Genomic DNA, 17,094 nt, shown 5'->3' with positions numbered 1-17,094 from the left:
TCTGCACCTAACACCCTAACATGTACCCCGAGTCTAAACACCCCTAACCTTACACTTATTAACCCCTAATCTGCCGCCCCCGCTATCGCTGACCCCTGCATATTATTATTAACCCCTAATCTGCCGCTCAGTAAACCGCCGCTACTTACATTATCCCTATGTACCCCTAATCTGCTGCCCCTAACACCGCCGACCCCTATATTATATTTATTAACCCCTAATCTGCCGAGCAGACCGCACCGCTACTATAATAAAGTTATTAACCCCTAATCCGCCTCACTAACCCTATAATAAATAGTATTAACCCCTAATCTGCCCTCCCTAACATCGCCGACACCTAACTTCAATTATTAACCCCTAATCTGCCGACCGGAGCTCACCGCTATTCTAATAAATGGATTAACCCCTAAAGCTAAGTCTAACCCTAACACTAACACCCCCCTAAATTAAATATAATTTTAATCTAACGAAATTAATTAACTCTTATTAAATAAATTATTCCTATTTAAAGCTAAATACTTACCTGTAAAATAAACCCTAATATAGCTACAATATAAATTATAATTACATTGTAGCTATTTTAGGATTAATATTTATTTTACAGGCAACTTTGTAATTATTTTAACCAGGTACAATAGCTATTAAATAGTTAAGAACTATTTAATAGTTACCTAGTTAAAATAATAACAAAATTACCTGTAAAAACATAATTTATGCTTACCTGATAAATTTATTTCTCTTGTAGTGTATCCAGTCCACGGATCATCCATTACTTATGGAATATATTCTCCTTCCCAACAGGAAGTTGCAAGAGTCACCCACAGCAAAGCTGCTATATAGCTCCTCCCCTAACTGCCATTTTCAGTCATTCGACCGAAAACATGCAGAGAAAGGAAACCATAGGGTGCAGTGGTGACTGTAGTTCAAGTGAAAAAATTACCTGCCTTAAAGTGACAGGGCGGGCCGTGGACTGGATACACTACAAGAGAAATAAATTTATCAGGTAAGCATAAATTATGTTTTCTCTTGTTAAGTGTATCCAGTCCACGGATCATCCATTACTTATGGAATACCCATACCAAAGCTAAAGTACACGGATGATGAGAGGGACAAGGCAGGTACTTAAACGGAAGTTACCACTGCCTGTAAAAAAACCCTTTCTCCCAAAAATAGCCTCCGAAGAAGCAAAGTATCAAATTTGTTAAATTTGAAAAAGTATGAAGCGCAGACCAAGACTCCGTCTTGTAAATCTGTTCAACAGAAGCCACATTTAAAAAAAGGCCCAAGTGAAAACCACAGCTCTAGTAGAATGAGCTGTAATCCCTTCAGGAGGCTGCTGACCAGCAGTCTCATAAGCTAAATGAATTATGCTTTTTAACCAAAAGGACAGAGAGGCTACTGAAGTCTTTTGACCTCTCCTCTGTCCAGAATAGACAACAAACAAGGTGAACGTTTGATGAAAACTGTATTAGCTTGTAAGTAAGATTTTAAAGCACAAACCACGTCCAATATTGTGTAATAGATGTTCCTTCTTTGAGGAAGGATTAGGATACAAGCATGGAACAAATATCTCTTGAGTGATCTCTTGGATACCGCCTTAGGAAAAAACCCAGGTTGGTACGCAGGACTACCTTATCCGTACGAAGGACCAGATAAGGAGAATCACATTGTAACACATATAACTTGGAGACTCTATGAGTCGAGGAAATAGCTACCCAAAAAGAACTTTCCAAGATAAAGATTGATATCTATGGAACAAAAAAGGTTCAAACGGAACTTCCTGAAGAACCTTAAGAACCACGTTTAAGCTCCATGGCAGAGCAAAGCTGACAACCCTTTTCTCAAAAACATCTTGGAGAAAAGATAATATCCTGGGAATCCAGACTTTACTCCATGAGTAACCCTTGGATTCATAAAAATCAGATATTTACACCATATCTATGTTCATTTTCCTAGAGACAGGCTTACATGTCTGTATTAAGGTATCAATGACTGACTCGGAGAAGCCATGCTTTGATACCATCAAGCGTTCAGTCTCCAGACAGTCCATCTCAGATTGATTCTATTTAGATGGTTGAAAGGACCCTGAGGTAGGGGGACCTGTCTCAGAAGCAAAGACCGTGATGGAAAGGATGACATGTCCACCAGATCTGCATACCAGGTCCTGCGTGGCTACGCAGGCACTGTCAAAAACACCAAAGCCTTCTCCTGCTTGGTCTTGACCTCCGGAGGAAATCCCACTCCCCCGGAAGAAAAAGTCTGACGACTTAGAAAATCCACCTCCCAGTTCTCAACACCTGGGATATGGATAGCTGATAGACAAGAGTGAGTCTCTGTCCAGTGAATTATTGTAAGACTTCTAACCTCGCTAGGGAACTTCTGTTCCCCCTTGATGGCTGATGAAAGCCACAGTCGTGTATATTGTCCGACTGAGAATGATGTACCTCAGAGTTGCTAACTGAGGCCACATCTGAAGAGCATGGAATATCACTCCCAATTCCAGAATATTTATTAGAAGGAGGGTCTCCTCCTAAGTCCCCTATCCCTGAGCCTTCAGGGAGATCCAGACTGCATCCCAACCTAAAAGGCTGGCATCTATTGTAACAATTGTCCCATCTGACCTGCGGGAGGTCATACCCTTGGACAGATGGACCCGACATAGTCACCAGAGAAGAGAATCTCTGGTCTCTTGGTCCAGGTTTAACAGGGGGACAAATCTGTGGAATCCCCGCTCCTCTGACTGAGCATGCATAGTTGCAGCGGTCTAAAATGTAGACGTGCAAACGGTACTATGTCCCTTGCCGCTACCATTAAGCCGATTTCATTCATGTACTGAGCCACCAAAGGGCGCGGATGGAATGAAAAACACGGCAGAAATTTAGAAACTTTGACAACCTGGACTCCGTCAGGTAAATTTTCATTTCAACAGAATCTATCAGAGTCCCTAGGAGGGAAACCCTTGAGATTGGGAATAGAGAACTCTTTCCTTGTTCACTTTCCACCCATGTAATCTCAGAAATGCCAGTACTACGTCCGTATGAGACTTGGCAATTTGGATGTTTGACGCCTGTATCAGGATGTCGTCTAAATAAAGGGCCACTTCTATGCCCCGCGGCCTAAGGACCGCCAAAGCGACCCTAGAACCTCCATAAAGATTCTTGGGGCTGTAGATATCCCAAAGGAAAGATCTACAAACTGGTAATGCCTGTCTAGAAAGGCAAACCTGAAAAACGATGGTGATCTTTATGCATCACAATGTGAGGATAAGCATCCTTCAAATCCATTGTAGTCCTCTATTGACTCTCCTGGATCATAGTTAAGATGGTACGAATAGTTTCCATCTTAAATGACGGAATTCTGAGGAATTTGTTTAAGATCTTTAGATCCAAAATAGGTCTGAAGGTTCCCTCTCCTTGGGAACCACAAACAGATTTGAGTAAAAACTCTGTCCCTGTTCCTCTCTTGGAACTGGATGGATCTCGTACACAATGTAAGAATGCCTCCTTCTTTATCTGGTTAGCAGATAATTGTGAAAGGCGAAAACTCCCTTTTTTATTGGGGGGGAATCTTTGAAATCCAGAAGAAATCTCTGGGATATAAATTCCAATGCCTAGGGATCCTGGGCATCTCTTGCCCACATGGGCGAAGAATGAAAGTCTGCCCCCTATAGGATCCGTTACCGGATAGGGGTCCGTTCCTTCATGCTGCCTTAGAGGCAGCAGCAGGCTCCTTGGCCTGCTTATCTTTGTTTCAGGTCCGATTGTCTCCAGACCGCCTTGGACTGAGCAAAAATTCCCTTTTGTTTTGCCTTAGAGGAAGTGGATGCCACCCTCCAGTGATATAAGCAATAATCTCCTTCAAACCAGGCCCGAATAGGGTCTGCCCCTTGAAGGGAAGTTAAATAGCTTATTTATTAAAGTCACGACAGCTGACCATGATATAAGCCATAGCGCTCTACGCGCCAGTATAGTAAAAAAACAGAATTCTTAGCCGTTAGTCTAGTCAAATGAACAAAGGCATCAGAAAACAAAGGAATTTGGCTAGCATAAGCTTGTCAAATATATTCATCCAATGGAGTCGCTAACTATAAAGCCTCATCAAGAGACTCAACCCAGAACGCCGCAGCAGCAGTGACAGAAGCAATGTATGCAAGGGGCTGCAGGATAAAACCCTGTTGAATAAACATTTTTTATTCATTGGATCTAAAAAGCACAACTGTCCTTGCCAGAGGTAGTGGTATGCTTAGCTAGAGTAGAAACTCTTCTCTCCACCTTAGGAACTGTCTGCCAGAAGTCCCGTGTGGTGGTAACTATTAGAAAACATTCTTCTAAAAAAATAGGAGGGGAAGAGAACAGCACACCTGGTCTATCCCATTCCTTATTAAATTTTTTTTTTTTTTTTTTAGTAAACTTCTTTAGGTATTGGAAAAACATCAGCACACACCGGCACTGCATATTATTTAACCAGTCTACACAATTTCTCTGGCCCTGTGATTGTACACATTCATTCAGAGCAGCCAAAGCCTCCCTGAGCAACAAGTGGAGGTTCTGAAGTATAAATTTTAAATGTAGAAATATCAGAATCAGGTTAAATCATCTACCCTGAGTCATTCACCCACAGACTAAGCATATTGTGAGATAGTATCATTCATGGTTCTTAAAGCGTCTGTATGCTCTGTATCTACCCCCAGAGCTATCTGCTTTCCTTTAATTTTAGGTAGTCTGACTAATACTGCTGCCAGAGTATTATTCACCACCTTTGTCACGTCTTGTAAAATAAACGCTATGGGCGCCCTTGATGTACTTGGCGCCATTTGAGCGTGAGTCCCTGAAGCCGGAGTCGAAGGGTCTGACACGTGGGGAGAGTTAGTCGGCATAACTTTCCCCTCGACAGAATCCCCTGGTAAAATAAACGCTATGGGTGCCCTTGATGTACTTGGCGCCATTTGAGCGTGAGTCCCTAAAGCGGGAGTCAAAAGATCTGACATGTGGGGAGAGTTAGTCGGCATAACTACCCCCACGACAGAATCCTCTGGTGATAATGTTTTCTTTCTTTTTTTTTTTTTTTTTTTAAAAACAAAAAATGATCTTTATTGTTTAACATGAAATCAGTACATCTGGTACACATTCTAAGATGGGGTTCCACCATGGCTTTAAAACATAATGAACACAGAGCTTCCTCTATGTCAGACATGTTAGAACAGACTAATAAAGAGACTAGTAAGCTTGGAAAACACTTTAAATCAAGTTAACAAGCAAATATATAAAACGTTACTGTGCCTTTAAGAGAAACAAATTTTGTCAAAATTTGAAAAACAGTGAAAAAAGGCAGTAAAATAAACGAAATTTTTACAGTACGCGTAATAAGGTAACAGAGCATTGCACCCACTTGCAAATGGATGATTAACCCCTTAATGCAAAAAAACAGATCAAAAAAACGACATAGACGTTTTTAAAAACAGACACAAGAAAACTGCCACAGCAGAGCTGTGGATTACCTTCCCTATAAACGATTTTTGAAGTCTTTTTAGCCCTTTAGAAATGTCCTGTAGTATTCATGGGACTGCTGAGGGACTCTAGATGATTCATTTTGTAATTTTAACTGCGCCTCCCACTCATATTACAACAGTTGGAGGCTTCAGTTAACTGTTTCTATTCAAAATTTAAGCCAGCCATGTGGAAAAAACTTAGGCCCCAATAAGTTTTATCACCAAACATATGTTAAAAAACGATTAAACATGCCAGCAAACGTTTTAAAACACATTTTTACAAGAGTATGTATCTCTATTAATAAGCCTGATACCAGTCGCTTTTACTGCATTTAAGGCTATACCAACATTACAGTGTTATCACCAATGTTTGTTAAAAAACGATTAAACATGCCAGTAAACGTTTTAAAACACATTTTTACAAGAGTATGTATCTCTATTAATAAGCCTGATACCAGTCGCTATCGCTGCATTTAAGGCTTTACTTACATTACTTCGGTATCAGCAGTATTTTCTTAGTCAATTCCATTCCTAGAAAAATATTTTACTGCACATACCTTATCTGCAGGAAAACCTGCACGCCATTCCCCCTCTGAAGTACCTTACTCCTCAGAATGTGTGAGAACAGCAAATGGATCTTAGTTACGTCTGCTAAGATAATAGAAAAAACGCAGGCAGATTCTTCTTCTAAATACTGCCTGAGATAAACAGCACACTCCGGTGCCATTTGAAAATAACAAACTTTTGATTGAAGAATAAACTAAGTATAAAGCACCACAGACTCTCACGACCTCCTATCTATGTTGAGGCTTGCAAGAGAATGACTGAATATGGCAGTTAGGGGAGGAGCTATATAGCAGCTTTGCTGTGGGTGACTCTTGCAACTTCCTGTTGGGAAGGAGAATATATTCCATAAGTAATGGATGATCCGTGGACTGGATACACTTAACAAGAGAAATAAATCCTAACCTAAGTTACAATTAAACCTAACACTATACTATCATTAAATTAATTAAATAAAATACCTACAATTACCTACAATTAAACCTAACACTACACTATCAATACATTAATTAAATACAATACCTACAAATAAATACATTTAAATAAACTAACTAAAGTACAAAAAATAAAAAAGAACTATGTTACAAAAAATAAAAAAATATTTACAAACATAAGAAAAATATTACAACAATTTTAAACTAATTACACCTACTCTAAGCCCCCTAATAAAATAACAAAGACCCCCAAAATAAAAAATGCCCTACCCTATTCTAAATTACTAAAGTTCAAAGCTCTTTTACCTTACCAGCCCTGAACAGGGCCCTTTGCGGGGCATGCCCCAAAAAGTTCAGCTCTTTTTCCTGTAAAAAAAAACATACAATACCCCCCCCAACATTACAACCCACCACCCACATACCCCTAATCTAACCCAAACCCCCCTTAAATAAACCTAACACTAAGCCCCTGAAGATCTTCCTACCTTGTCTTCACCCTGCCAGGTTCACCGATCGGTCCAGAAGAGCTCCTCCGATGTCCTGATCCAAGCCCAAGTGGGGGGCTGAAGAGGTCCATGATCCGGCTGAAGTCATCATCCAAGCGGGAGCTGAAGAGGTCCATGATCCAGCTGAAGTCTTCATCCAAGCGGGGCAGAAGAGGTCTTCCATCCGATTGAAGTCTTCATCCAAGCGGATCTTCTATGGTCATCCATCCGGAGCGGAGCGGCAGGATCCTGAAGACCTCCGACGCGGAACATCCATCCTGGCCGACGACTGAACGACGAATGACGGTTCCTTTAAATGACGTCATCCAAGATGGCGTCCCTCGAATTCCGATTGGCTGATAGGATTCTATCAGCCAATCGGAATTAAGGTAGGAATATTCTGATTGGCTGATGGAATCAGCCAATCAGAATCAAGTTCAATCCGATTGGCTGATTGGACTCCAAATACCGGAGTTAGCCTAAAACCAGCGTTAGGAGCCTCTAACGCTGGTTTTCACGGCTACCGCCAAACTCCAAATCTAGGCCTTAGAGCACTTAAGCTAGCCAATTCTTTTCTTTCTGATGCCATTGTTCATTTGACTAAACTAACGGCTAAGAATTCTGGTTTTGCTATACAGGCGCGCAGAGCGCTATGGCTTAAATCATGGTCAGCTGACGTGACTTCAAAATCTAAGCTACTTAACATTCCCTTCAAGGGGCAGACCCTATTCGGGCCTGGTTTGAAGGAGATTATTGCTGATATCACTGGAGGAAAAGGTCATGCCCTTCCTCAGGACAGGTCCAAATCTAGGGCCAAACAGTCTAATTTTCGTGCCTTTCAAAACTTCAAGGCAGGTGCGGCATCAACTTCCTCTAATAATAAACAAGAGGGAACTTTTGCTCAATCCAAGACGGTCTGGAGACCAAACCAGACCTGGAAAAAAGGTAAGCAGGTCAAAAAAGCCTGCTGCTGCCTCTAAGACAGCATGAAGGAACGGCCCCCTATCCGGTAACGGATCTAGTAGGGGGCAGACTTTCACTCTTCGCCCAGGCGTGGGCAAGAGATGTTCAGGATCCCTGTGCGTTGGAAATTATATCCCAGGGATATCTTCTGGACTTCAAAGCTTCCCCTCCCAAAAGGGAGATTTCACCTTTCACAATTATCTGCACACCAGATAAAGAGAGAGGCATTCTTACACTGTGTACGAGACCTCCTAGTTATGGGAGTGAACAGGAACAGGGTTTTTACTCAAATCTGTTTGTGGTTCCCAAAAAAGAGGGAACCTTCAGACCAATTTTGGATCTAAAGATCTTAAACAAATTCCTCAAAGTACCGTCGTTCAAGATGGAAACTATTCGTACCATCCTACCACTGATCCAGGAGGGTCAATATATGACTACAATGGATCTAAAGGATGCTTATCTTCACATTCCGATACACAAAGATCATCATCGGTTTCTCAGGTTTGCCTTTCAAGACAGGCATTACCAGTTGTAGCTCTTCCCTTTGGATTAGCTACAGCCCCAAGAATCTTTACAAAGGTTCTAGGGTCGCTTATGGCGGTCCTAAGGCCGCGGGGCATAGCAGTAGCCCCTTATTTAGACGACATCCTGATACAGATGTCAAACTTCCAAATTGCCAAGTCTCATACGGACGTAGTACTGGCATTTATGAGGTCGCATGGGTGGAAAGTGAACGAGGAAAAGAGTTCTCTATCCCCACTCACAAGAGTTTCCTTTCTAGGGACTCTGATAGATTCTGTAGAAATGAAAATTCACCTGACGGAGTCCGGGTTATCAAAGCTTCTAAATTCCTGCCGGGTTCTTCATTCCATTCCGCGCCCTTCGGTGGCTCAGTGTATGGAAGTAATCGGCTTAATGGTAGCGGCAATGGACATAGTGCCGTTTGCACGCTTACATCTCAGACCGCTGCAACTATGCATGCTCAGTCAGTGGAGCGGGGATTACACAGATTTGTCCCCTCAACTGAATCTGGACCAAGAGACCAGGGATTCTTTTCCCTGGTAGCTATCTCGGGTCCATCTGTCCAAAGGTATGACCTTTCGCAGGCCAGATTGGACAATTATAACAACAAATGCCAGCCTTCTAGGTTGGGGTGCAGTCTGGAATTCCCTGAAGGCTCAGGGATCGTGGACTCAGGAGCAGTCTCTCCTTCCAATAAATATTCTGGAACTAAGAGCGATATTCAAGGCTCTTCAGGCTTGGCCTCAGTTAGCAACTCTGAGGTACATCAGATTTCAGTCGGACAACATCACGACTGTAGCTTACATCAACCATCAAGGGGGAACAAGAAGTTCCCTAGAGATGTTAGAAGTTTCAAAAATAATTCGCTGGGCAGAGATTCACTCTTGCCACCTATCAGCTATCCATATCCCAGGTGTAGAGCACTGGTATGCAGATCTAGTGGACATGTCATCCTTTCCACCATGGTCTCTGCTTCTGAGACAGGACCTTCTACTTCAGGGTCCTTCCAACCATCTAAATCTAATTTCTCTGCGGCTGACTGCCTAGAGATTGAACGCTTGATTTTATCAAAGCGTGACTTCTCAGAGTCAGTTATTGATACCTTAATACAGGCACGAAAGCCTGTCACCAGGAAAATTTACCATAAGGTATGGCGTGGATATCTTTATTGGTGTGAATCCAAGGGTTACTCATGGAGTAAGGTCAGGATTCCTAGGATATTATCTTTTCTCCAAGAAGGTTTGGAAAAAGGATTGTCAGCTAGTTAAGCGTCTGGTAGATGTTCCAGACGTTCAGGCTTTTTGTCAGGCTTTAGTTAGAATCAAGCCTGTGTTTAAACCGGTTGCTCCACCATGGAGCTTAAACTTGGTTCTTAAGGTTCTTCAAGAAGTTCCGTTTGAACCTCTTCATTCCATAGATATCAAACTTTTATCTTGGAAAGTCCTTTTTTTTTGGTAGCTATTTCCTCGGCTCGTAGAGTCTCCGAGTTATCTACCTTACAATGTGATTTTCCTTATCTGATTTTTCATACGGATAAGGTAGTCCTGCGTACCAAATCTGGGTTCTTACCTAAGGTGGTATCTAACAAGAATATCAATCAAGAGATTGTTGTTCCATCCTTGTGTTACACAATCTGGACGTGGTCCGTGCTTTAAAGTTTTACTTACAAGCTACTAAAGATTTTCGGCAAACATCTGCTTGGTTTGTTGTCTACTCTGGACAGAGGAGAGGTCAAAAAGCTTCGGCAAACCTCTCCTTCTTTTTGGCTAGGAAGCTTAATCCGCTTAGCCTATGAGACTGCTGGACAGCAGCCTCCTGAAAGGATTACAGCTCATTCCACTAGAGCTGTGGCTTCCACTTGGGCCTTTAAAAATGAGGCTTCTTTTGAACAGATTTGCAAGGCGGCGACTTGGTCTTCGCTTCATACTTTTTCAAAATTTTGCAAATTTGATACTTTTGCTTCTTCGGAGGCTATATTTGGGAGAAAGGTTTTACAGGCAGTGTTTCCTTCCATTTAAGTTCCTGCCTTGTCCCTCCCTTCATCCGTGTACTTTAGCTTTGGTATTGGTATCCCACAAGTAATGGATGATCCGTGGACTGGATACACCTTACAAGAGAAAACACAATTTATACTTTCCTGATAAATTTATTTCTCTTGTGGTGTATCCAGTCCACGGCCCGCCCTGTCATTTTAAGGCAGGTAATTTTTAAATTTAAACTACAGTAACCACTGCACCCTATGGTTCCTCCTTTCTCGGTATGTTTTCGGTCGAATGACTGGCTATGACAGTTAGGGGAGGAGCTATATTACAGCTCTGCTGTGGGTTTCCTCTTGCAACTTCCTGTTGGGAATGAGAATATCCCACAAGTAATGGATGATCCGTGGACTGGATACACCACAAGAGAAATAAATTTATCAGGTAAGTATAAATTGTGTTTTTCATATGGCAGTGCTCAAAATTGTTAATTAACTTCATCCATAGATCGAGGAATTTAAAGTTTAAATTAAAACTTATGTATATACATTATTTCATTCTATTTTGATACAATGTTATTTCATACAGTTTTCTTGAAAACAATTTTATTTATATACAAAGAGATTTCATAATTTTCATTGCTTGGCATTTTTACTTTCATATATTATAGTTTTATGTTATTGTTGCAATAAACATTATTAAACATACATTTATTTATTTATTTATTCATATAATATTTGTTGCAACATTTTGACATCAATTTTAGAATTTGAATAATTACATTTTTAACACTTCATTTATTCTTGTTATAAAGTTTCTGGGTATTAAGATCATGTTATTCTCCTATTTCAGGACATCTAATATTTACTAAATCTTATGTATTCTTCAAATCCTAAAGTTCCATTTTTATATTCATATTAGAGAAAAGGGGCATAATTTATTTCTTCGTTAAGTCCATATGGTTTTAGGGCTTTAAGATCATATATCCACCTACATTCTTTTTGTAGCAATATTTTATCTAAAATTCCACCTCTTGTTGTTATGTCTACCTTCTCCAATCCCAAAAATCTTAATGTTTCTTCATTGCTGTTATGAAATAATGTAAAGTGTCTTGCTATACTGCTCGTTTTAACCTCATTTGAAATGTCCCTTTTATGTTCTTTAATCCTTTCTTTCAGTTCACGATAGGTTTTGCTCACATAGTACATGGGGCAACAGCAGAAGGCCAGATAGAGGATTCCCTCACTTTTACAATTGATTTTACCTCTTATTTTATGATTACAGTTATATTTGTCTACAAAGTATGTGCTTTGTTGCATATTGCAACAAACTGAACATTTTTTTACATTTAAAATTACCATAGTTATCTTGATATTTTTGTAACCAATTAGCTTTTGATGTGTCTGTGAAATGACTCTGAACTAATCTGTCCTTCAAATTTGGAGCTCTGAGAGCTGACATTAGAGGTCTATCTCCAACAAAGTTTACAATATCTCTATCTAAAGTAAGAATAGGCCAATGTTTCTTTAATATAGCTCTAATGTCTTGCCATTTATTGTTAAAAATGAAAATAAATCTAATTTTATTTTCTTGATCAACTTCTTTCTCCTTATATAGTAGTTCTTCTCTATTGCTTTTAATAGCAGTAGTATAGGCTTTTTTCAGTACATTCTGAGAATATCCTCTATCTATGAATCTTTTTCTTAAAGATCCTGCTTCGTCTTTAAATGTGTTGGATTCTGTGCAATTTCTTCGATGTCTTAAATATTGTCCCTTAGGAATGATTTTAATCAAGGAGGGGGGATGGTGACTATCTGCCATTAATAAATTATTCCCTGCTGTCTTTTTTCTGTAAGTACTCGTTATTATCTTATTATTTTGTACTGAAATTCTTAAATCCAGGAAGGTGATTGCTGTTTTGTTGAAATCATATGTACATTTTAAGTTGTAATTATTAATATTTAATTCTTTCATAAAATTATGCAACATTTGCTCTGTTCCTGACCAGAATAGTAGAATGTCATCTATGAAGCGAAGCCAGAGTTTTATGCTTGTACTCTGGCTTCCCCCATAGACAACATCTCTTTCCCATTTGCCTAAATATAGGCACGCATAGGTGGGGGCACAGCAAGTTCCCATTGCTGTGCCCCTCACCTGTTGATAAAATTTTCCTCCAAATGTAAAGAAATTGTGTTCTAACACAAAACTTACTAACTTATTAACAAATTTTGTGTGTTTAGAGAATGTGACCCCTTTGTTGTAGAAAGTACTCACATGCTGCAATGCCTTCTTTGTGTGGTATTGAAGAGTATAATGACTCTACATCTATTGCCACTAATATCCAACTGTCTTCAAAATACATACCCTCAATAATTTTTAATACATCTTGAGTATCTTTTACATAAGATGGAAAACTTAAAAGACTTGGTCTTAATATATAGTCAATGTATTGTGATGCCTTTTCTGTTAAGGAACCTTGTCCAGAAATGATTGGTCTGCCTGGAGGTGGTGATTTATTTTTATGAATTTTAGGTATTGTGTAAAATGTTGCTAACTTTGGAAAAAAAAATTCTTACAAAAACAACTTCCATTTTATTTAACAAACCATCCTGTGTCCCCTCCTTGATCAAATTGTCCAAAATTTCTTTATATGTTTCTGTCGGGTTGCTTTTTAAAATTATGTATTGTTTTCTATCCAAAAGTTGTTTAGAACATTCTTTTACATAGTCTGTTGTTTTTAATATCACTACATTTCTGCCCTTGTCGGCCGGCTTTATAGTGATTGTTTTATCATTATTTAGGGCTTTCAATGCTTTCCTTTGATTTTGTGTTAAATTATCCTTAAATGCTGTTTCAATGTCTAATACATTAATATCTGCCTCAACTAGTTTGACAAAGTTGTTTACACACCTGTGACAAGGCTGGCATGTATAAAGAGCTATTTTTAAGAGTTGTATGCCCAATTTTCTTTTCTTCCAAGGCAGAATCTGAGGTGGTATCCTCTGCTAATTCTTCTAATTGTGCTAGGGTTGCCCTATCATGAATGTCCAAAGTATCAGTTTTATTTTGGTTTTTATTGCTAAAAACTTTTTTCAATACTATTTTTCTAGCAAACATATGAACATCCTTAACAATTTAAAATGTGTTACATTTGTTTGTAGGTACAAAGTTTAACCCCTTTTGTAATAATTTAATTTCATTCTCTGTAAGTTCTCTATCCGATAAATTTATCACATCTGTTTTTATTTTTGTGACTGTTGATTCTTTAAAGGATATCTCTGTTGTTTTTCTACTAAATCCTCTCTTATGTTTTTCCCCCCTCTCCTTGTCTTCTTGTTCTTCTCCTGAATAAAAAAACCTCTTCTATTAGTATTGCCTCTTCTTCTAAAATTATTGGAGGCTATACTTGAAGTGTCTGATTCTGAACTACAAAAAGAATGTAGGTGGATATATGATCTTAAAGCCCTAAAACCATATGGACTTAACAAATAAATAAATGATGCCCCTTTTCTCTAATATGAATATAAAAATGGAACTTCAGGGTTTGAAGAATACATAAGATTTAGTAAATATTAGATGTCCTGAAAATAGGAGAATAACATGATCTTAATACCCAGAAACTTTATAACAAGAATAAATGAAGTGTTAAAAATTTAATTATTCAAATTCTAAAATTGATGTCAAAATGTTGCAACAAATATGATATAAATAAATAAATGTATGTTTAATAATGTTTATTGCAACAATAACATAAAACTATAATATATGAAAGTAAAAATGCCAAGCAATGAAAATTATGAAATCTCTTTGTATATAAATAAATTGTTTTCAAGATAACTGTATGAAATAACATTGTATCAAAATAGAATGAAATAATGTATATTCATAAGTTTTAATTTAAACCTTAAATTCCTCGACCTATGAATGAAGTTAATTAACAATATTGAGCAATGCCATATGAAAATACTATTATTTCACCTAAAGGGCGGTACAAACTAAACAGTACAAAAAGTCTGAATTTTGACCAATGAGAAAGAAGCCGGATGAAGCCCTAAACAAGCAACCAGTAAGGGTGAAACGCGCATAGCTAAGAGCTAAATCAAGCTGAGGGCTGCAGTTGAGCCCTCAATATCACGTTAAACCGACAAAAAGAAAAACAACGGCGCAAAGTTTGACACACTCATTGCGGGTTGGAAGAAAGCGATAATTGGAGCGTGCATGTGATTATTCCCTAAGGGGGGGAAAAAGGAAAACCGGAGATCTACAATCAAGGTAAAGCTTTTGACACTTGTTACCTATGTTGCAACATATTGGATACAGACAGCCTAGCAAGGTGTGGGGAAGTCTAGTTATACAAGCCCTAATTCCTTGAGGCCTCATACAATCAGCAACTACTACGGATAAACTTTACAAGCCACTCACATGCAAGTGATAAACAGCACAATATTATAACTCCTAGAGTGATAAGTCTTACTTTTGCACCACTATTTAAAAACGAACATTTTCATTAAAGCCCTAGTATGTTCAAGGACTTTTTATATGGCTGAAGAATGCAACTTGCGATTTGCAATAATTGAGAAATAAAAGTCTTTGGGAAATACTTGATGTCCACAATTGGACTTTAACCACAATAGTCTGCTATAAGGACATAATACAATGTGTAAAACAAGTGGACCCATGTTCGTTATTTTAAAAATGGTTATTTTTCTTGAAGTTGGCAGTGAATAAATCATATGTGCATAAGGAAAATTGTTCTTTGTATGTGACCTTATTATTAATATCCTCTGTAATTTGAATGTAGGTGTTGTGATGATATGGGAGCAATTATAGTTTGAGCACATAGTGGTAAGGAATTTAAAGGGGAAGTAGACCTTTATAGGAATTGCTAGTTATTAGATAAATTGAACCCTATACTCTGGTGCCGGATAAAGGGATCTAAAGTGAGGATTAATCTCCCCACAATTTTCTCTTTCAATTTATTATATATATATACACATAGGGGCGATATATATTGCTCTTTTACCATGATATACAATTTAAAAATGTTTTACCACAATATACAATTTTTATAAATGATGATTTACTTTTTTAAAGATATTAAATAAATACTCATCAGACATAAAGATTAAATTTAAATTAAATGTAAAAGTGACACATGCAATTGTGTTGAATGTTCTTCCTTGGCATATTTTACCATGCTCTCTCATGTTTACATTTTATTCTTGCAGAATGTTAACTACACCTTCACCAAGAATTACTTGGATCTCATAGTGACGTACTTCTCTGCCATTATGTTGATGTCACGCATAGAAGACAGAAAAACTCTTGTTGCCCTCTATAACTGTGCATCGGAAATGATGCAGGGACAGAGGTGAGTTAATATAACAGGAGTCTTACGCCGGCAATAGGTTGGTACCGGGAGCACAATATGGCAGGAAATAGTGCTGCCATCTAACATTCTTGCAAAACTGCTGCCATATAGTGCTCCAGACACATGCACGCTCCAGAGTTTACATCCCTGCTTTTTAACAAAAGATACCAAGCAAACAAAGACAATGTAATAATAGTAATTAAGTAAATTTGAAAGTTGCTTAAAATTGCATGGTCTATCTGAATCATGACAGAAAGTGTGATTTTATTATTACACAGTCGTACTGTTACTACATAAAATGATCCATTCGTGTGAAACTGCTGCGATCTAGCTCTAATCCTGTAATAACTGGCACGGCACTCATAATAATAATTAAAGGCTCACAAGTGACCTAAATCTGGGGCTAAATATACCTTTTCAATATTTTTACTTTTCAGAATATATTTAATTTAGTATAATGGTTTATATTCATAAAGTACTTAAAGGGACAGAAAACCCAATTTCTTTCTTTCATGATTTAGGAAGCACATGCAATTTTAAACAACTTCCTTATTTACTTATATGATCTAATTTAATATATTCTCTTGATATCCTTTGTTGAAAACCATATCTATATAGGCTCAGTAACTGCTGATTGGTGGCTGCACATAGATGCTTTGTGTGATTAGCTCAGCCATGTGCATTGTTATTTCTTCAACAAAGGATATCTAAAGAATGAAGCAAATTGGAATGTTGTTTAAAATTGTATTCTCTATCTGAATCATGAAAGAAAACATATTTGTTTCATGTCCCTTTAAGTGAACCCTTTCACACTCACCATTATAATGCTTACTCCACAGTGATCCATCCTATGCCAGGCTGGGGCAGATGATATTAGAATATGACAGTCCACTGAAAAAACTCAGCGAGGAATTTGGACCTCATACCAAGGTGAGCGTTACAGGCACAGCCATATATACCTTTAGATCCTGCAATGTGTAATATTTCCTATTTTAAGAGTTGGTCGCTGAGTTTAATAAATGTCTATCAAACTCATAAGTTCAACAGCACAACAAAGATAAAAAACTGGAAAATACCTTTAAGTTTATGAGCCCACTTAAAATAAATTCCAAACAACATAAAATGCTCTAATTTGATAGAGCATTTTATTCTTAAACAAATATGCACTGCAATATATGTGTTTTTAACTCCTGCAAACATTTAAAACTCACTTGACAGGTATATTCCCATGCAAGGCCGGCTCAACCATGGGACCAAGTGGGTCCAAGGGACCCAGGCAGCACTTGACAAG

General features: G+C 38.3%; 1 protein-coding gene across 1 annotated transcript in view; it reads left to right on the top strand.

Annotated features, from left to right (window-relative positions):
• NCKAP1L (NCK associated protein 1 like) overlaps positions 1 to 17,094 on the top strand; it is a 605,812-nt gene that overhangs the window by 156,862 nt on the left and 431,856 nt on the right. The window contains exons 5-6 of the mRNA XM_053708267.1: positions 15,661 to 15,803; positions 16,643 to 16,733. Of these exons, the coding sequence (XP_053564242.1) occupies positions 15,661 to 15,803; positions 16,643 to 16,733 (234 nt within the window). The remainder of the gene's footprint in view (positions 1 to 15,660; positions 15,804 to 16,642; positions 16,734 to 17,094) is intronic.

This window comes from Bombina bombina, chromosome 3, assembly GCF_027579735.1.
Source record: "Bombina bombina isolate aBomBom1 chromosome 3, aBomBom1.pri, whole genome shotgun sequence".
In the NCBI taxonomy this organism is placed as follows: Eukaryota; Metazoa; Chordata; class Amphibia; order Anura; family Bombinatoridae; genus Bombina; species Bombina bombina.
The sequence above is the reverse complement of the archived record's forward strand: the minus strand, read 5'-3'. Positions and strand labels throughout refer to the sequence as shown.